This window comes from Galeopterus variegatus, unplaced genomic scaffold (assembly GCF_000696425.1).
Source record: "Galeopterus variegatus unplaced genomic scaffold, G_variegatus-3.0.2 Scaffold234, whole genome shotgun sequence".
Taxonomy (NCBI): domain Eukaryota; kingdom Metazoa; phylum Chordata; class Mammalia; order Dermoptera; family Cynocephalidae; genus Galeopterus; species Galeopterus variegatus.
In genome coordinates, this window is record NW_007726345.1 from 668,037 (window position 1) to 688,131 (window position 20,095).

General features: G+C 50.8%; 1 protein-coding gene across 1 annotated transcript in view; it reads right to left on the reverse strand.

The window, feature by feature from the left end:
• Positions 1-1,473: 1,473 nt before the first annotated feature.
• JAKMIP1 (janus kinase and microtubule interacting protein 1) overlaps positions 1,474-20,095 on the reverse strand; it is a 78,737-nt gene continuing 60,115 nt past the window's right edge. Inside the window, exons 18-21 of the mRNA XM_008566326.1 lie at positions 17,356-17,559; positions 7,120-7,185; positions 2,691-2,766; positions 1,474-1,509 (exon numbers count right to left, since the gene is read on the reverse strand). Coding sequence (XP_008564548.1) covers positions 2,716-2,766; positions 7,120-7,185; positions 17,356-17,559 — 321 coding nt within the window. The 3' untranslated portion in view covers positions 1,474-1,509; positions 2,691-2,715. The remainder of the gene's footprint in view (positions 1,510-2,690; positions 2,767-7,119; positions 7,186-17,355; positions 17,560-20,095) is intronic.

Below are 20,095 nucleotides of genomic sequence, written 5' to 3' on the forward strand. Positions count from 1 at the left end.
CCCTCCCTTCTGGCAGGGCCCCCTTTTGTGCAGCGCACCACGTCCTGAGACCTGGCCTTCTGGTCTCCTCCCCCACAGGTCCCTTCAGTGGCCTGAGTTTCAGTCATTGCAGTTTTCTCCAAAGGTTCTTCTCACTGGAAATCTCAGGGTTGCTCCTGCAGCTCAGTACACACAGCAGCGAGCCTGTCCCCCTTGCCAGCAAGCGTCCGGATGTCCCACCTTGCCTGCAGCTGGCTTTTCAAACAGAGACATGGCTTCCCTCTTCTTCACATCTGAGATTTTCTATTTCACGCCATCTATTCTGATTCTGATTTTGGATTCTGCTTCTCCTACAAAGGTCTGGGAGAGGACAGTCCTGTGGGCAGGTGTCTTTTTTGGAGATGTCCCACCCCACCCACCCAAAATAACGAAAGGAATATTAGCTGAAAGTATCTTCTCTTCTCCGGGAATCTCCTCCCAGGCTAACTTTCACCAGCTGGTGTCCGGCTCTCCGTGGCTGCCCCGCGCTGTCCATCGTCACCCCGCCAGCTCCCTGGGCTCCACTCAGGGCAGGAAGGGCTCACACCTTCTCTGTGGCTGTGAGAGAGCGGGCCTGGCCTCAGGCCCCTATGGAAGGAGCCTCATCCCACAAGTGCTCGGGCATTACTCTACCTGCCAGCATTTCTTCCTTGGCAGCCCCTTGAAAATTCCAACCAACATGAAGGACAGGCCCAAGTGGGGCCTAGTTGGTGGCCATGTCTGCATTCTCAGTCCTCGTTCCACCTGGCCCTGGGGATAGTCACACTCTGGGACTTTTACTCTGTCCCACCCACAAGAGTGATGGAGCCCTTGGCTTCCCCTTGGAACTCTGAGGTCCCTGGGGTCCGCCACTCCATGGTGGGCAAGGCTTCAGCCCCTCATCAGAATCCTGCTCTCCCTGGCCACCGGCTGCTGAGGCCAACTGCACATGGATTAGGAGATTTTGCTGACCAGGAATTGAGATGAGGTTCAGGTCACAGGGGCATTTGCAAGTCGCTCCGGCAAACACACTTCAGAATGAACACAGCACGGTTCGTGGAGATATATGTACACAGGGCAGAGACGGTGTCTGTGTCCAGTGGGGCATGCGCACCATGGCCAGGGAGGCATGCAGCGTGGGGACAGGGCTCAGGCCTGTCCCCAGACAGTGCCGTGGCTCTCCAATGCCTTGGTTCCTGGTAATTGCACTTAGTTTCCTGGCATTCAGGTCTCTGCCCCTAGGGCTCTTGAAGGCGCTACAGTTGGGACACGGATGTGGCCCCAAGGTTGACAAAATCCCCATCGTCCTGCAGAGTTCTTACAGTTGGGGCTAGCCGGGACACAGCCACATGTCCATCCAAAAGGCTTCCCCTTAAAGCTTTTGTCAAATGTATGTAAATTCTGCTTTCAGTCTCTGAACTTAAAATAGCTTGCTTTGCTGTTGAATTTTGGTTTGAGTGGGGTTGGGGTTGCCATAGGGACTCAGTTTATTCCATAAACTCTTTTTCTATCCTGTAAGATTAAAAAATAATTTCAAAAGAACCAAGGGTTAGAATGGAGCCCCTAGCTTACCTGCCTCCACCTCCCCCCACTGCTGTCCTGAATTCTCCAGCTGAGCCCCTGAGGGATCTTCCCCAGCAATCCAGCAGCAGAGGAAGCAGGGTTCAGAGGAAACAGGATTCAGATCCCCTCCAATACCCACCCAGCCCCCTGGGGCCACCCCCATCCTGATGGGATGGAACTTAGTGTAAGTTGTCCTTTAAGACCTGAGTTCATTCCACAAACACTGAATGAACATATACCATATGCCCAGCACTGTCCCAGGCACTGGGGTACAGAAGGTACCAGACCAAAGCCTGTGTGGGCAGGGGCCAGCCTCATGAGGACATGGGGCAGGAGCCCAGCTCAGCCCAGGGTGTCCAGGCAGCTAGCAGGCACTGGGGAAAGCCCTAGAGCTTAGGGACCTCATCCTAGGCTGGATTCAAGGCAGAACTCTAGAGCCTAGGGGTCCTGGCAGACCCCAGCCCTGAGATGGTTGCTCAGAACAGGGAGGATGTGGAAGGGTCTAGGTGCCAAAGCAGGAGCTCAAGGTCCTGGGGACACATGGGTCTAGTGGTCAGGGCAGGACCAGCTGCCAGGATGGCTTCATTCTGGAGGTCCCTGAGCATGGCACCGGCATCAAAACCAGGTGTGAGGGCCAAGGACAGAGGGACAGGTGGGGGTAGGGAGCTGCATGCTTTTTACACTGGCTCCCTAGGCATTGTGCACGCTGGTTATGCTCTGGCCTCAGGAACCACTTGCCCGTCAACCTCCTGCCCCTGCAGACCCCTGACCCTGGAAGCCCCCTCGCTCTGGACCCTACAGAGGATTTACCGATCCACAAGGCAGTAGAGAGCACCAGGAACTGAAGCCAAACTGGAAAGAAACTTTGGAATTAAACAGAAATCCCCTTTATGGTTAGAAACCGCACAGGGGAGTTTCTTATTCACAACGAGCTTTCCTGATCTTCCTCTTGGGGTGGAACTTGCCAGTAGCCCTAGAATGACCTGGACCCAATGAGACAGAACGCTGAGGAGCCCACCCCAAGACCACCTTCCACGGTGCTTCATCTCTCAAGGAATGTCAGAGAGGGGGAGGAATCCTCCGTTTTGTAAGAAAATCATTTTTATCAGTGAAAAGGAAAGGATACCAACCCGAGTTCTTGGCTCACGGAAGTCATCAAGGCCACAGAATGAATGCTAGTGAGAAAAACAAAAAAAGGAACAAAAACTATAAAATAAGACCAAAAGAAAATGAGGAAAAGAAAAGAAAAGAAAAGGAGAAAGATGTAAGATATGTAGTATGGAATTCAATGACAGCATTTTACAAGACCTATGTCACTGGGGTTGGGTCCGGAAAGAGACACGGGAAGTGAACAGGCTTCAGGAACGGGTTCCACCCGGGAAGCCCACCCTATGGTGATTCATGCCTGGGGAGGGTCATCCCTACGCGCTCCCCAAAAGTCCGGCCAGCTCGGGCAGGGGAGATCGACACCAGGGTCCAGGACTTTTTGGTATGGAGATGTGGTTTTGTTGGAGAACTCGAGCGGGACAGAATCAACAAGGAAAGGCCCCTCCAATGGTCATGGTTGGTGGCTCCCACCAAGGCACCAGGGCATGACTTGCACACCAAGGTCAGCACAGAGTCCTCTCAAGGTCACCCAGTCCACCTTGCAGACAAACAGAACCCCTCCCTCCATCCCTGCCTGGGTTCTTGCTTCCAAGAGATCAACTTATTTAAAAGCTTTTGTGCCATTTGATTAGTCTACTTTAAAAAGAAAAAACAGCAGGAAAAAAATGGCCTTAAAGGAAGGAAAAATTATACAGGTCTGTTTGAAAGTAGAATTTTTCTTAACCTATTCGTGACTTGCTTTTTTCCCATAGATTGGCTAGTCAGTAGGTGAAACGTATCTGAACATCCCCCCGGGGCTTTTGAAATAATTCTTGTTTTGCTTTTTTTTCCCCCCCTAAAACAAGGTAATATTTCCCTTATATTGTTTATTGAAAAAGTAAAGCCCAAACACAAAGCCACCAACCTCTAAACAAGTTTTAGAGTCATCGGAAGGTAGAGCTAGAAGGGACCTTCAAATCACCCAGCCCTTCATTTTCTACATGGGGAAACTGAGGCCCAGGGAGGGGAAAGGGTTTGCAAGGCCACCCAGGGGGGCAATGGCAGGAAAGATTTTCTGGCCACTGATATTGGTTGCTGGCATCGCTTTCCACCACCACGGGCCAGTGCCCATGAGGAAATGAAGGAGACATGCAGGCGTCCTGGGGTGTCCCTGGTGCTACAGGCATGACCAGGCGCCCATCCTGGCCAGGCTCTCCCACTCCACGCACTAGCCTTTGTAACGCGCTTCTGTGACAAAAGCAGACAGACCTGTCCACCAACATTTGCTTTGAGAAAAAGAGTTTAAATAAAAAGAACCAGAAAGACGATTCAAACATTTCCCTGGTATCCTTCCTACTGAGGATGCAGCCAGTGCCATTTTACATGTGCCTATCCCACCTGATTTTTGAAATTTTAATCAGCAAGAACAATTGTGGCCCTGTCTCAAGGCTTTCTTCTGTCATATCTGGCTCTGTGACCCATTTTGCCAACAAAAGTCATGAAGCTACCTGGCAGATGGAAAGACAGCGCGGGTGGCCCACCTACCTTGTATGGGCCTTGGGTTAAGAACTTTCGCATCCTCGATCTAATTTAACCCTTACAACCTCCCTGGGGAACAGAGTGTCATTCCAGCAGCAGATGGGAACACAGAGGCCTAGAGCAGAGGCATAAATCCCCTGGGATCTCAGGGCCTACCCTGGGCAAAGCCAGAGTGGAGCCCAGACACATGTGTCTGCAAAGCCAGTTTATCCCCCAAGAAATTCTTAAATTGAATACTTGAGGTCCCCTTGGGTTCTCAAAATAGCCCTGGGAGGTTGGGAGGGAGCAGGCATCTGGCAGATGGGAAATCTAAGAATCAGCTTAAACTGCGATTCTAAAGAGGACACCCAGGGAACTGGGAGGAGAGCCCAGCCCTGGTCCACGCGCACCTCCAGCTGGACTCCTGCTGCCCTGAGGACACTGCCGGTTATGCAGCCCGGCGGGGCCCCGAGGCTCAGGCAGAGACAGCGGATGGAAGGTGATTTAACCAGCATTGGCATGTCGTGGAGAAGCTCACAGATGAGGACCTGAGGCCTCCTGCCCATTGCCTTGTGAGGGAGGCGCCTTGGCGTGGATTGTCCAGCCCAGTCAAGGCTTCAGATGACTGCAGCCCTGGCTGACAGTTTGACTACAACAGCATGAAAGACCTGAGCCAGAGCCACCCAGCTCAGCTACTCCAAAGTATCTGAGGCACAGAAAATGTACAAGATAAAAAATGTTAATTATTTTGAGCTGCTAAATTTGGGGATAATTTGTTACACACAGCAATAGATAGCTGTTCCAGAAGACATACACTTCTGTACCCATGGAAGGCTAAACAATGGCCCCCAAAGATATCCAGCTCCTAATCCCTGGAACCTGTGAACATAGCCTTATGTGGCAAAAGGGACTTGGCAGATGTGATTAAGTTAAGCACCTCGAGATGGGGAAATTATCCTGGCTTTCCTCAGTAGGCCCTAAATGTAATCACGAGTGTCTCTAGAAGAGGAAAGCCGAGGGAGATGTAACTGAAGGCAAGTGAGAAGGTGATGTGAGGACCTGCTGTGGTTTGACTGTGTCCCCCAAAGTTCATGTGTTGGAAATTTAATCCCCAACGCAACAGTGTTGAGAGGTGGGACCTTTACGAGGCGATTAGAATGAATTAATGGTGTTATCACAGGAGTGGGTTCCTGACAAAGGGATGCATTCAGCCCCTTCCTCTCATGCTCTCACACGTGCGGTCTTGCCCTTCTGCCTTCTGCCACCAGATGACGCAGCAAGAAGGTCCTCGCCGAATGCAGCCCCTCAACCTAGGACTTCCGAGCCTCTAGAACCATGAGCCAAACACATTTCTGTTCTTCATAAATTACCCAGTCTCAGGTATTCTGAAAACAGACTGACAGGACCTCAGCAGAGAGACTTGAAGGTGCCACACTGCTGGCTTTGAAGATGGAGAAAGGGGACCCCAAGCCAAGGACTGCAGGAATGTAGTGGCTCTAGAAGCCAGAAAAGGCAAGGGGATAGATTCTCCCCCAGACCCCTGGAGGGAGTGCGACCCACACCCTGATTCTAGACCAGTGAAACTGATTTTGGATTTCTGACCTCCAGAACTGCAGCAGAATAAATGTGTTGCTTTAAGCCACCAAAAATTAAAATAAAATAAAATAACCCACATGAAAGACCACTCTTGGGAGAGAAAGGAGAGGAAGCATCTAATGCCAGTGTGAGGGGCTGTCCTGTCTCTCACAGCACAATGTGTCTGATTCTCTAAGGACAAGCAGGGTCATCCCAGTTTTGGACAGCCCTGAAATCTGCCTTCCAGAGACTTGTGGTGACTTCCAGTGACTTCAGCCCTGGTTTGTCCCTGGAATGAGCCAGATTTCTCTCTCACAAGATGGACCTCATTGGTTAAAGCTCAGTGTTATAACACCATGGTCAAGGGTTCAGATCCCCATACTGGCCAGCCACCAAAAAAAAAAAAAAAAGACTGGCCTCAAACACTTGAAGCCCAGAAACATCTTTTCTTCCTCTTCTTCCCCAGCTGACTCCACATCTCCCTTTGAAGATTCAGACTGGGATCATCTCCTTGAGTACAGAGGCCTGACTGAGCCCCCCAGACAGGCTCAGAAGCCCTGCACCTTGTCCCCACACTTGGGCCCTGTCCTCAGGGAATTCACGGCCACCAGTCAGATGTATAGGAAGGGGCAAAGGCCACAATAAAGCTGCTGTGCACATACGGTCCCAAACAAGGCTCATCTGTCTGCCCAGAGCAGCAGCTGGTGGGGGAGGGGGCACAGTGGGACAGCTGACAGCTATGGAGACCCAGCTGTCCTTCCTCACTGTGGAACCAGGACCCATCCTGATCTAGCTCAGCCCCAGTGTCCTTACCCACACAGTGGTCGCCACTGGACAGAGATAAACAGGGCAAGGTGAAAACACCCAGCAGGCCAGTGAGAGGCCAGTCTCCCTTCCTTCTGGGAGGGGACAGACAGTGTCTTCCAGGAACACACAACTGACTTTTGGCATGCCCAAGTCATTTAAAATGAATGAGTCCATAGGAGATAACCCATGCCCATGGCCGGGGAGATATCACTAGCCCAGTCCCAGTCTAACCTGGCTTATCTCTTGAAAAAGAGGGTCACCTCATCCTTCCTCATGAGGTGGCATCGGAGGGATGGGGGGGGCTTTTATGAAAAAAAAGACACACACACACAGAGCTGGCCCAGGACTGCAGGATTCTTGACAGCCATCGAGAAGGGAGTGCCTTTACTAGAACGGTATTTGAAGGAGGTGCTGATTTTTTGGAGGTGCTGATTTTGGGGAAGGGGGACAGAGAAGGGAGCCCTGGGGACAGAGCCTTCTTTGGACATTATGGAACTGGCAGGAAAATAAAAGATGCCATGCTACTGTCTCACAGAAAGAAGCCCAGCAGACGGCCCGAGCTCCCTGGCCTACCTTCTCCTCCAGTTCCTTCAGGAGCCGCTTCTGAAGCTCAAGTTTATCCTCCAGTTCTCGGATTCGCTGAAACACATCAGGTTATGTATCAGGACAAGTAACATGGAATCAACCTTGGTGTGCATCGACAGACGAACGGATAAAGGAAACGTGGTATACGTGCACAACAGAATACTACTCAGCCATAAAAAAACATGAAATCCTGTCATTTGTGACAACAGGGAGGAGCCCGGAAGACACTACGTTAAGTGAAACTGGAGGCATGTGAAGACGGATGCCGCACGCTCTCACTCATGTGCGGGAGCTAAGACCGCTGAGCTTACAGAGGTAGGCAGCAGAATCGTGGTTACTAGGGACTGGGCAGCGGAGGGGGCATAGGAGAGGTTGGTTCACAGATACAAATTCACAGCTGGATAGGACGAAAAGTTCTAGTGGTCTATAGTCCCAGGCATCTGTCGTTAACGGTAGTTTATCGTATGTTCTCAAATGGCTAGAAGAGAGGAGCTCAAATACTCTCATCAAAAGAAATGACAAAGAATGATAAAAAAGCTAATCACACATTGTATACATGTATTGAAATATAATGCTGTATCCCATAAACATGTGCAATCAATATGTGCCAATTAAAAATAAATTTTTTAAAAAAGGAAAAGCAGATTTTCCAGGTCTAAAGCCCTACTCTTCGTACTTTCTTGTGGTCCAGCATGGCAGCGTGAAGGACACAGATGCTAAGGGGCAGCTTGATGAACTGTTGTGTGTTCACACACCTGCACTGCCACCACCCAAATCAGGACAGAGGACATCTCCAGCACCACAGGAGGCCCTGTTTCCCCTCTAGTCAACGCCCCCCCAAAAGAACTCTGTTCTGACTACTGTCACTAAAGATGCATTTTGCTTGTTCTTGAAGTTTGTGGAAATAGAATTATTAACACAATGTGCATTCTTAAGACAGGATCTTTTAAAAATATAAACATCAAGACTGAACCAAAACATGTAGATGCCTTAGGCAGGCTAGTAAAGATTGTGCATGTGATGTGACACCAAATCACGTATTCATCCAAGATTCATTTAGCTGGAGGCTGGGAGCTGGGGCGCAGGGGAGAAGGCCAGAGGAGGTGGGTGCTGGTGACAGCCACCACTGCAGCATCCGCCCACACTCAGTACTAGGTACTAGGATAACCAACCTTCCCAGTGTGCCTGGGACATTCCTGAATTTAATACTGAAAGTCCCGAGTCTCAGTAAACCCCTCAGTCCCAGGCATGCCAGGAGAGTTGGGCACCCCACTTGGAAATGCACCTGCCAAATTCCCCTTGGGACGCCCTCCTCCCCTCTCAGGGTGGTTTATCAATACATTCCTTCCAATCCCACACAGCATCCCAGCCAGGGGGAGTCTGGCGAATACAGCGTTCTACAGTTTGTCACATGCCCAATAGGGCTCCTCACTCATAAGTGCTGGTACCCCAGGCAACTGCCAGCTGCCTGAAGCCCCTTGTCAGCCTGGAACATGGATGGAGACTTCATGCACTGAGAGAGGTGGAAGGCTGCAGTTGGGCAATTCAGGCCCAGGGAAGCCTTCTACATGCTCCGTGGAGCAATGATTCTCAAACTATGTCAGCACACCCTGGAAGGCTTGCTTAGCGCAGACTGCCAGGCCCCAGCCCGGAGTTTCTGACTCAGCAGGTCTGGGAGGGGCCTGTGAAGGTGCCTTTGCAGCAGGTGGCCGGGTGATGCAGGTGCTGCTGGTCCAGGCCACACTGTGAGAACCACCGCTGTAGGCACGTTCATTCTCCCAGCGACTACGGCTTGGTGTGCCAGGGCCTGTTTCAGTCCCGGGAGAAAGACAAAGTCCCTGCCCTTGAGAAGCTTATTGTCCAATCCTGGTTCGGACAACAACAGTACCCAAATAAATAGACAGCACATCAGACGAATAAAAACGTCATGGAGAAAATCAAGGGGTGGGGTGGGGAGGATGGGGACGGGGGTGCTATTTTACAGGGGAGCTCAGGGGAGTAAGGTTGCACTTGAGAGATGTGCATGGGTGAGGGGCTGAGCTGCGGCTGGAGGGGCCCGGAGGAGGCTTTGGACCCAGCTGGGGACCTGCAATCCTTTGCCAGACGCCCAGAGAAGGGAATTCCAGACACAGGGCCCAGCGTGTGCAGAGAGCCAAGGCACCTGCAGGAGGAGGGTGGGGGGCAGAGATCCGAGGGTCTGAAATGTCCCGACGAGGAGACGGCGGATTTGGGGCTGTCGTGGGGAGCCAGCGAAGGGTTTTAAGCAGGGAAATGAGGAATTTTCGATTTAGAAAGATCATATGGCAGCAAAACAGAACGAATTGGCATGAAGAAGAGAGAAAAGGTACTAATCTCTGGGATATGTGACCCTGGGTGAGTTACTCAACCTCACTGAGCCCTGGTGTTCTTACGTGTGAACCGGGGACAATGGTGTTGCCCACGTCCAAGGATTTAAGGGGTGAATCTGTGCCAAGTGTTGAGAGCAGAGCTTGGCACACAGTAAATACTCCATAAATTATTAGGAAAGAGGCACTTTCCTAATCCTCCTCCACCCGAGGGAAACTGTGGCCTCAGTCTGACAAGAACAACAGTGTCCCAACAACCCCCTGGCACAGCAGGGAGGCAGAGGAGCATCTGAGAACGGGCAGAGAACTCAGCTAGACCCTGGCTGAGATCCTGGGCCCCAAATGTACCAGCTGTTGGACTTTGGTGGTGTTACATAATATCTCTATGCCTGAACCCCAATACTGTAATATCTGAATGTGACCCCGTGACTCTGAGGGTGAAAGGAAGATCCGTGGGAAAATGTGTTGTAATCTACAGTGCCAGGCTTTGCAGTTTTCAAAGGACTTGCAAAGATCCCCCAGGAACAACTTCTGTGCTTTAAAAGTCAGCTGAGAAGCTGGCTCTTATTCTAGTCTTCCCTGACACTTCACACTTGGGTAATAATCAGGGTCAGTCTCTCATCAGGGGTGTGGGGGGCCTGAGAGGGCAGTGGTTAAGAGTTTTTCAATCTGATGACCTGAAGTCACATCCCAGCTCTGCCGCTTCCTGGCTGTGTGACCTTGGATGAGTCACCTACCCTCCCTGAGCCTCACTCTCCTCACCTGTGAAATCACATCAATGATCTGTCCTCATAGGACTGGTGTGAGTTTCATTCAACCAACATTTATTGAGTGTCTACTGTATGCCAGCACTGGTTTGTCTCCCTGCAGTGGGTATAAGTTTTTTGAGGGCAAAGACTCTGCTTTGGTCACTGCTGTGCCCCAGCACCTGGAAACAGTGCTTAGTAAATAGACATTAGAAAAATGAAAAACAAAACAAAATGAAATGGCACAAGGTTCAGCAGGAAATCTCATCAGAGAGGCGGACAGGTCAGCAGGGGTTGGGGAGGGGACTTTATCCTCTGGGCACTGGGGAGCCAGTGACGGTCTTTGGGGAGGGGTGGTGATGGGGAAGTGTGTGTGTTAGGAAGATTTCTGCAGGGAGAAAGATACTGGGGAGCATACTGCAATTGTGCATTGTCCCAGCAGATGTCACTGCAGACTAGTTGGTGCTAGGAAATAAACGTCACTGAAAACCTCAGAGAGGGATAGATGTAGGCGAATTTACGCCAATGGCTCCACTCCAACCTGCACTCAGGCAGAACATTTTGCAAAAGTGCAGAATCATTCTGTTGGGAAAGGTGCCATCAGCTAATGGATTCTTTGCATTCTCTTTCCCCCTTCATTAACAGGGCTTGGAAGCTCAATGCCAGCGGGGGCCTGGCAGGTGACATCGCTGCATTCTGTGGGCCAGAGTGAGGCACATGGAACAGTGAGGTCCATGGCAAACTGCAGAGTGTCTGTCCGTCCAGTCCAGAGCAGGCAGCAGTGCTCGGGTCCAGATCAGATGGCATGAGTGTTGCCAGAGCTCCTGGTTGTGTTGTATTGTGCTGTGTTGTGTCATGTTGTGCTGTGTCATGTTGTGTCTTGTCATGTCATGTTATGTCATCTGCTGTGTCATGTTGTGTTGTACAGTGTTATGTTGTGTTGTGTCATGTCATGTACAGTGTTATGTTGTGTCACGTTGTTTTGTGTCATATTGTGTTGTGCTGTCTTGTGCTATGTCAAGTTGTATCATGTTATGTTGTGTTGTACAGTGTTGTCTTGTGCTGTCATGTTGTGTCTTGTCATGTCATCTCATGTTGTGCTGTTATGTTGTGTCATGTGTCATATGGTGTCATGTGCTGTGTTGTCATGTTGTGTCATGTTATGTCATGTTATACAGTGTGACATTGTGTCATGTTGTGCTGTGTTGTGTCATGTCTTATGTTGTGTTACGTCATGTTGTGCAGTGCTATGTTGTGCAGTGTTGTGTTGTGTCATGTCATGTCATGCTGTGTTGTCATATTGTTATGTTGTGTTGTGTTGTGTCATGTTGTGTCTTGTCATGTTGTGTTATGTCGTGTTATGCAGTGTTGTCATGTGGTGTTGTGCTATGTCATGTCATGCTGCATCTTATGTTGTGTTATGTCACGTTGTGCAGTGTTATGTTGTGTCGTATTGTGCTGTGTCATGTCATGCTGTGTCTTGTTATGTGTTACGTCATGTGTTGTGTCATGCTGTGTCTTGTCACGCCATGTTATGTCATGTTGTGCAGTGTTATGTTATATTGTGCTGTGCTGTGTCGTGTCGTGTCGTGTTGTGCTGTTTGTACCAAGCCCTGCTCTAGGGACACAGCAGGGAACAAGGTACCTGCCCTCGTAGAACTTACATTCTAGCTGGAGGAGACAGTCAACAAATATCAGGTCTGAAAAGAGCTAGGAATAAAAATAACCAGGGGAGCAGCTGGTTAAACTGGGCTGTGGGGAAGGACTGAACCCTGAGGGCAGCGGAGCCAGCCCTGAGCAGATGGAGGGAAGCTGTGTGGGCAGCTCAGGCACCAGCTCTTGGGTCAGACAGGTCTGGGTTCAAATCCTGCCCCCACTTGCAGGGTAACCTGAGGCAAGTGACTTCACCTCTGTGAGCCTCAGTTTCCTCATCTGTAGAATGGGACAGTCAGAGTATACATCTCAGAGTGCTGGGGTCAGTGGAGAATTTATCCAAAGTGCTCAGAAGAGTATCTGTCACAAAGTAAGCACTCAATAAACATCAGCTAGTGTTTGCTGCACCTGGCCTTTCAGACCCAGCACAGCCTCTGCTCTATACTCCATCGCCTTTGTATTGATGACGGTCCCTAACGTTTATTCATTCAACACGTGCTCGGGAGGTGCCAAGGCTGGGCCAAGGGAAGCCGGGGTGCACAGGCGAGACCACAGACCAGATGAGAAGGGCCCGGCTCCTCCCCGCAATTCAGGGGTCAGTGTTAACATCCCCTTTGCAGAAGAGCCCTCCCCAGCTCCCTCACCAAAACATCCCCAGCCGGGCCATTTGCCATCTTGACATGTGGATGTGATTTTGCTTCCTTGTTTGTAGTCACCAGGACATGAGCTCTCAAGGGCAGGCACGCTGTCCCCTTTGGCACGTGCTTGAACACTTGCATAGAGCGATTGCCCAGTAAGGTGATGCCTCAAGCAGGGGTAGGATCTGAACCCAAATTTGTCTGATCCAAGAGCCAGTGCTCCTAACACTGCATCATAGCTTTCCACATACAACTGTAAAACAGTATTTTTTTATGTTCCTGGAGGGAAAAAAAAAATCACTGTAATGTACGTTTTTAAATTCTCGGGCCCCTAATCCCTTTCGGGAAAAAAGGTGTGGGTTTTTGCAACACTCTTGTGAAAATCCCAGATTTATGAAGACTCTGTCAAATTATAGCAGTCGAACAATTGCAGACAATGAACAGCAAGCCCTCAGGAGCACTGTGCAGTGTAGACACCAGGGCACAGGATGTGCACTCGAGCTGGCCTGTGTGGAAGGACCACTGCTTCCTGGCCGGTTGACTTCATCAAGCTCTTCTGGCCTTTGGGGTCATTTCTCCGTCTGTTAAACCATGTTGAAGACTTAATTAGGGAGTCAAGGGCTTTAAAAAGTATGGCTCCCTCTACAAACTGGTGTTTAATGATGCTCATTACAATTATCAGTTCAGGTTGAAGGTTTATCTGAAAACTCCCGTATACCTGGTGGTACTACTTTCGAAAGTTATAGGTGTTAAAAAACATATGGCATTTCCTCAAGTGCAGTTCACCTGCTCCCCACTCAGGGCCGGGGTACTTGCTGTCTCTCTGTCACATGCACAGATGAACGGCTCACCTGCCCGCACCCTTGCAGCCTTTACCCCCTTCTGACATCCTTGACCTTTATTTGTGGATGGCTTGTCTTCCCCTCACTAGAACGTACGAACACACTCTCCAGGAAAGTGGAGACTTTGCTCACTTCTCCATTCCCAACGGCCAGAAGATGCCTGGCACGTGGTCTGTGCTCAAAGCATAGTTGTTGAATGAAAGCAGGAAGCAGCACAATCTACTTTTCACCAGCATCATCTCATCCCCGGCTTGCTGTAAGGAAGATCCCCCCTCTGCCCAGGAATCATACCTGGATGACCTAATTCCAGGAAATCCTATTAAAGGAACATCCATTAGGGCTGGCCCGGTGGCTCACTCGGTAGAGTGCAGCGCTTGGGAGCGCAGCGGCGCTCCCGCCGAGGGTTCGGATTCCATATAGAGACCGGTCCGCTCACTGGTTGAGCGTGGTGCGGGCGCGACACCGAGGGTTGCGATCCCGTTGCCGGTCATGAAAATAGACAAAAAGGAAAAAAAAAAAAAAAAGGAACATCCAGTAAAACAGATGCACTAAGTCTGTGCATCTTGTACAAAGGCACTGAGATGCTGGCTGGGGGCTCCTGCCTCCCATGCCTATTACACACATGACATGTGGCAAGGAGAAGGGAGCAAGGGCTGGCATTGTGGCATTAGTGCCACATTGGGAGAACCTGGCCAAGTTTTTCACCTGCAGGATGACATAAGACCCTCGGGCAGTGCCTGGAGGTGGAGCTGCTCAAAACTCCCCACAGTACAGATGAAGCAGCGGAGGCAGGAAAAGTCAAGGGTTGCACAGAATTTTTCCGTGTCCGGCAACGGATCGCAACCCTCAGTGTCGCCCCCGTACCGGACCGGGACCGGCAACGGGATTGCAACCCTCGATGTTGCCCCCGCGCCTCGCTCAGCCAGTGAGCGGGAACCGGTCTGTATGTGGGATCCGAACCCTCGGTGGGAGCGCCGCCGCGCTTCCCAAGCGGCGCACTAGCGCAGTGCGCCACCGGGCCGGCCCTTAAATGTGGAATCTGATTCAGTAGGTCTGGGGCAGGGCCTGAGATGCTGTATTTCTTTCTTTTTATTATTATTATTTTATTTATTTATTTATTTTTACAATTCTAAGATGTTGCAGAGCAGTGGGAGGGGAACGAAGGTGGGGCTGGCCCACTGCAGGCTCCTTCGCTCATCTGGTTCTGGATGTCAGGGGTCGTGGCTGAAGCCCTTGCCCCCATCCCCATGCCAGCTCGGGAGTCCAGGGACTTCCATCAAGATGCTGCATTTCTAATAGGTCCCGCCATCCTGCCAAGGCTGCTGGACCACGGACTGCACTTTGAGCAGTGGGGGTGGACAGAACACTACCTCAGTGTTGACATCCACGTGTTATTACATAAAGAGAGTCTTCCTTTTATGGAACACCTACCATGCCTCAGGCTAATTGACTTGCATATCTTATCTCATTAAAGCCTAAGAGCAATGGACTGTTGAATGAATCCACTAACATTGGCTTATATATGCATATCAGTGTATCTTAATAAAAGTGAAGTCAGGGCAGTTTTAATACTCAGTGGGAGGAAGGGATGTCTACTAATTACCTTCAGAAGAATTCACAACTAATTTGAAAATGATCCAAAGATAAATGAAAAGCAAATCCCAACCCTGGTTAATCTACCAGTCCACCTTCTCCAAGCAATTTACTACATAGACTGGCAAAGGGAAATGTAAAAGGAAGTGACTTGCCCCGTGTGATTTTGCATAAACACTCTACAACACTTGTATTTTAAATGACTTTTTATTTTTCTTTAAGGGATCCTAGTCCTTAAACTGCCCAGCAAGCTGAGAAGCACCATGGCTTGCTTTTTGCCTTTTCAATTTTTAATCACCCATGTCCTGGTTTGTTTCTCAATATGGTCAACCAGGGGCTTTGCCAGGAGTCACAGATGAACATGGCATTACCCTGTGCCTTCAGGGTGTGCTCACTGGCCCATCATAGATTTCAGACCCAGGCCACCCTAAGCAGCACATGCCATACTGGAATCCTCAGGTGGGGTGTTAAATCTTTTGGTTCAAATGGACAAACGTTGTTCTGCTTTGAGCTGGATTTCCTGAACACAAAATCAACCCCCTCATTCCCCGTGCTCGCAGTGGCAAGTCGTGCGAATGAGGCACAGTGCAGGGCACTGGATACAAGCCAGCACCAGCTCCTAACTCCCCGTCTGGCCCCACTCTTCTGCATATACTCACAGTCTACACTCAGCAAGAGTAACAGCAGCCTACACTTATTGAGAGCATTTTACATGTAATGATTACCTAAGCCTTACAGCATCCCGATGAGGTAGGCCTTATCATCCTCATGTGGAATCTGAGGCCCAGAGAGGTTAAGCAATTTGTCCAAGGCCACGCAGCTAATAAATGAAAGAACCAATGTTCAAAGCCAGGCGGTTAATCCCAGCATCTGTATTTTCAACCTCTTTGCTTCTGTAAGCTGTTCTGCTGCCTGGAATGTTCTTTCCCTTTGGCGGTGGTGATGGTTAATTTTATGTGTCAACTTGGCTAGGTCACAGTACCCTGATATTTGGTCAAACATTATTCTAGGTGTTTCTGTAAAGGCATTTGTTAAATGAGAATAAACCTCAAAATCAGTAGACTTTGAGTAAAGCAGAAGACCCTCCATAATGTGGGTGGGCCTCATGTAGTTAAAGTCATGTGTCACCTAATGACAGGAACGTGTTCTGAGAAATGTGTTGTTAGGGGACTTTGTCATTATGGGAACATCACAGAGTGCACTTACGCAAACCTAGATGGCACAGCCTACTGCACACCTAGCCTGAATGGTGTAGCCCATTGCTCCTACGAGAGTAGTGTGTTGCATTATGATGTCACAACAGCTATGACGTCATTGGGTGATGGGAATTTTTCAGCTCCATTATACTCTTATGAGACCATCATTGTATATGTGGTCTGTCATTGACTGAAATGTCATTATGTGGCACGTGACTGTAGTTGAAGGTCTTAAGAGAAAACTGATCTCCCCAGGGACAGAGGGAATTTTGCCAGCAGGCGGCTGCCAGACGCACTGCAACTCTCTCCAGCCCGCCGCTCTGCCCTGCAGATTGTGGACTTGTCAAGCCTCCACGATTACGCAGCCAATTCCTTAAAATCAATCTGTCTCTCTCTCTCCGCTCTCTCCCTCTCCCCCCACCCCTTTTTTGTTTTCTTTGTGTGACATCCCTCCCCACTGGTAATCTAGATCCTGCCCCACTGGTAGGATTCCTCACTAGCTGTGTGACCTTCAGGCACAAGAGTTAACTTCCCCGAGCCTCAGTTTTCTCATCTGGAAAGTGGACATCACAATGCCCCCTATACACACAGGGGCACTATGAGATGAGGACCGCAGTGCAGGGAGCCACTTCCCACCAGGCGTTGGGCGCCCAGCAAGTGCCACCCTGCTGCTGCTGCACTGCTTTGCCTTTGTCACCATTCGGGAGTCTCAGAACCCAGTTCCCCCTGTGCTCAGCAGCCACGAAACTCACACAGGACACCAAACCTTGGGACACATGGAGGTTTTCTGAGTTACTACCAACATGGCTTCTGGGTCCAATGCTCAAAGTAGCCGTCATCACAAAATACAACAAAAGAGCAAACTGTTGGGTCCATGCCTCCTGGTTACAAGCATGTGACTTGAAACAGAACTCAGGTGCTGGACGAGGGGCTGCGGGGGGTGCTGCTGTGGCTGGTGTTGTGTGTCAGCCCGTGATGAGAACAGAAGGGTATGCACAGGATGCCCGAGCACCCGTGTCTGCCCACCTCTGGGGAGGGAAGACTGCCGGTCACGATGGGCGTCTGGGAGAAAAGACATTTCACTTCCCAGAACCTGCTTCACTGCCAGCTCTCCTCGGAGCGTGCCCGGGACACCCAGGGGCCCCTCAGAGGTGCAGCACACCCACCGGGGATGCAGGGAGGAGCGGCACAGTGGCCGGCCGCCCGCCTACCTGCTGGGCCTGCTGCAGCAGCTCCATGCGCTCCCGCAGGACCTGGCTGTCCAGTTCGCGGCTCTGCCTCAGGATCTGCCTGCGCACCTTCTCCACGGCCACCTGCAGGTCCTCCCGCTGGCCCTCGCTCAGCGCCGTGCCAGCCCTGTGCCCCGGCTCCTGCTGCAGCGCGGTGTACAGCGTGGCCTCCAGCTCCTGGATTTTCTGAGCGGCCCGAAGCACACAGACAGTGGACAGTCGGTCACAGAGGGGCGGGCAGTGGCTGCCAGGAGGCTGCTGCTGAGGGAGGCGGAGCTCAGGGGTCTCCGGCGGGGAGGGGAGGCGTGCAAGGGCTGAGCTGCTCAGCAAGCAGGGACGGGGCAGGCAGGGAGGGAGCCACCTGCCCTCCAGCCCCGTGCACACATTACTGAGAACGTGTTTTACTCCATTGAACCAAGGCGCCCCTCCTCTGTACAAGCGGGGACAAGGGCAAGAAGAAGAAATAATCGTGACCTCCCCTCATAATGTGTGATTCAAAGAGAGGTTTCATTTAATGGGTTTTTACTTTATCTTTGGCTTCCAATTCACTCTCTTCACCTTGGGAACAAGTTTCCCTTTTTTTCTTGGGTGCCAATGGGAAATACATCTCAGTAGGCACACACTGGTTTTTAGCTGCTAACAGTTCCATCTTTAACCCAAAACAAATAGTGACAATGTTGTAACTGCCCCTTTCTCCCACCCCCCCCAAAAAAGCAAGACCCCCTTTCTTAGCAAAGCTGAGACGTTAGTGGCCAACTGGAGGATCCTTGTGAAAGCTCAGAGTTTTAATCATTAGAGGATGTCCCTTTTCAACGTCACAGCAAGACACTTAGATATAGTTACCTCACGGGGATATCTAGGAACAAAAGAGAGCATTATCTCCTTTTCTGCCTCCCTAAATCCCTACCACATCCCTCACTAAAGAGCTAATACTTCTCTCCAAGGAAACCACAGACGGTAGAGAAGAATCATCATTTGCACTGGGAACTGCCATTGAGGCAGAGTGAACTGGACAGCCCTCTGTGACCGTGACCATCTGGCTGCCTGCTTTCCAGGCCTCCTCTGGATTCAGCTTTGGTTGTTCTATCTCCCTGGGGGGATCCCAGGCCCACCAGGCCTGGGCTGACTTTAACCCACAGCCATTATCTCCTCTGCTTCCTCCCCGTCCCCAGTGGATGCCCCTGTGAAATAAGGTCTGAGTCTGTCCACTGGCAGAGTTCAGGGGTCGCCATGTGGGCTCCACGTGCAGTGGGAGCTTTCCTGTGCCTGCTCGGTACCCTCTTTCCGCTCAGCAGCCAAGCTGCTAGGAGACTCCACGTTGCCAGCTTCCAGACAGAAGCCACCACCCAGTTCTGAAAACCCCAACTTAGACCTCTCTCGGCTCCTCAGCAAACACAGGCCTGCGCCCGGCACTGGCTGCCCTCGCTGCAGCCCGGACACATGCCCTGCCACCCGCTTGGTGGGTTTTGCTTCCCCAACTGCTCATGCTCATCTGGTGCTGCCTCAGAACGCCAGTGTAGTCATGAGACCGAAACCCCTTTGGGTGTATGCTGCCCACTTCAGACTCTGGAATATTCTTTGGGTGTGAATGTAGCTTCTACCTGGTGGCAGGATCGGCATGTGGAGGGGGGCCTCCCCTGCAGAACCAGCTCTCTGAGGGTCCTCCAGGCCTTCCTAAAGGTGGCACTTAGACAAAGGAAGGTTTTCCAAAGTGTGTTTCGGGAAATGCCAGTTCTGCAAGATGTCCCTTGAAAAAAGGGTCTCATGATCCAATAATCTCGGCAAACTGCTTGCTTACACTGCTCTTGGGGTCTTGGCCTGTCCTTTGTCATATTAAGGACCCAGGAAGCCCCTCAGAGTTTTCCAGACCTATTCTATTACATCTCCCCTTTTGGGGGTAATAAATTCCTATACTGTCTCCTGAAACAGCATTCCTCGGAGTTTATGGGAAATGCCAGGGAGGGCAGTGCTACACGACAGAGACGGCACGTCCTTCAGGGTATTTGCAAAAGAAACATGACTGGATGAAATCAAGGAAAACCCAAAAAGATTAGAGAGGGCAGGAGATGGACCAGAGGGCAGAAGACAGTGTTTTCATTTGTCATTGCCCTCAACACCGTTGTGACACCATGTGCCCAGAAATAAGAACTAAGAGGAAAATGCCACGTCTTTATGGCTCCTGCCCTGGGTCCCACAGGATTCAAGCCCCAGAGCCTTGATAGGAAAGGCCGAGGGTCACAGCGAGGCAGACCAGCCTTCGCATCCAGAATCTCCCATCCATCCGTGCCACGTGCAGGCTACCTGCTCTCCATCTTCCTGGAGCCTCTCATGGCAACTAGGTCTAAAAGTTGTTTTTCTCTTATTGATTCTGCATTTCTTAGGGGCAAACCCATTCTGTAAAATGATTTTTTTTTTTTTTGTCTTTTTCCGTTTCCGGCAACGGATCGCAACCCTCAGTGTTGCCCCCGTACCGGACCGGGACCGACAACGGGATCACAACCCTCGGCGTTGCCCCTGCACCTCGCTCAGCCAGTGAGCGGGAACCGGTCTGTATGTGGGAACCGAACCCTCGGCGGGAGCGCCTCCGCGCTTCCCAAGCGGCGCACTAGCGCGGTGCGCCACCGGGCCGGCCCCTCTGTAAAATGATTTTAACTACAAATGATCTGGGCAAAGATTTGCTCCAGACTTTTTTTTTTTTTTTTTTTTTGGCAGCAGGCCAGTA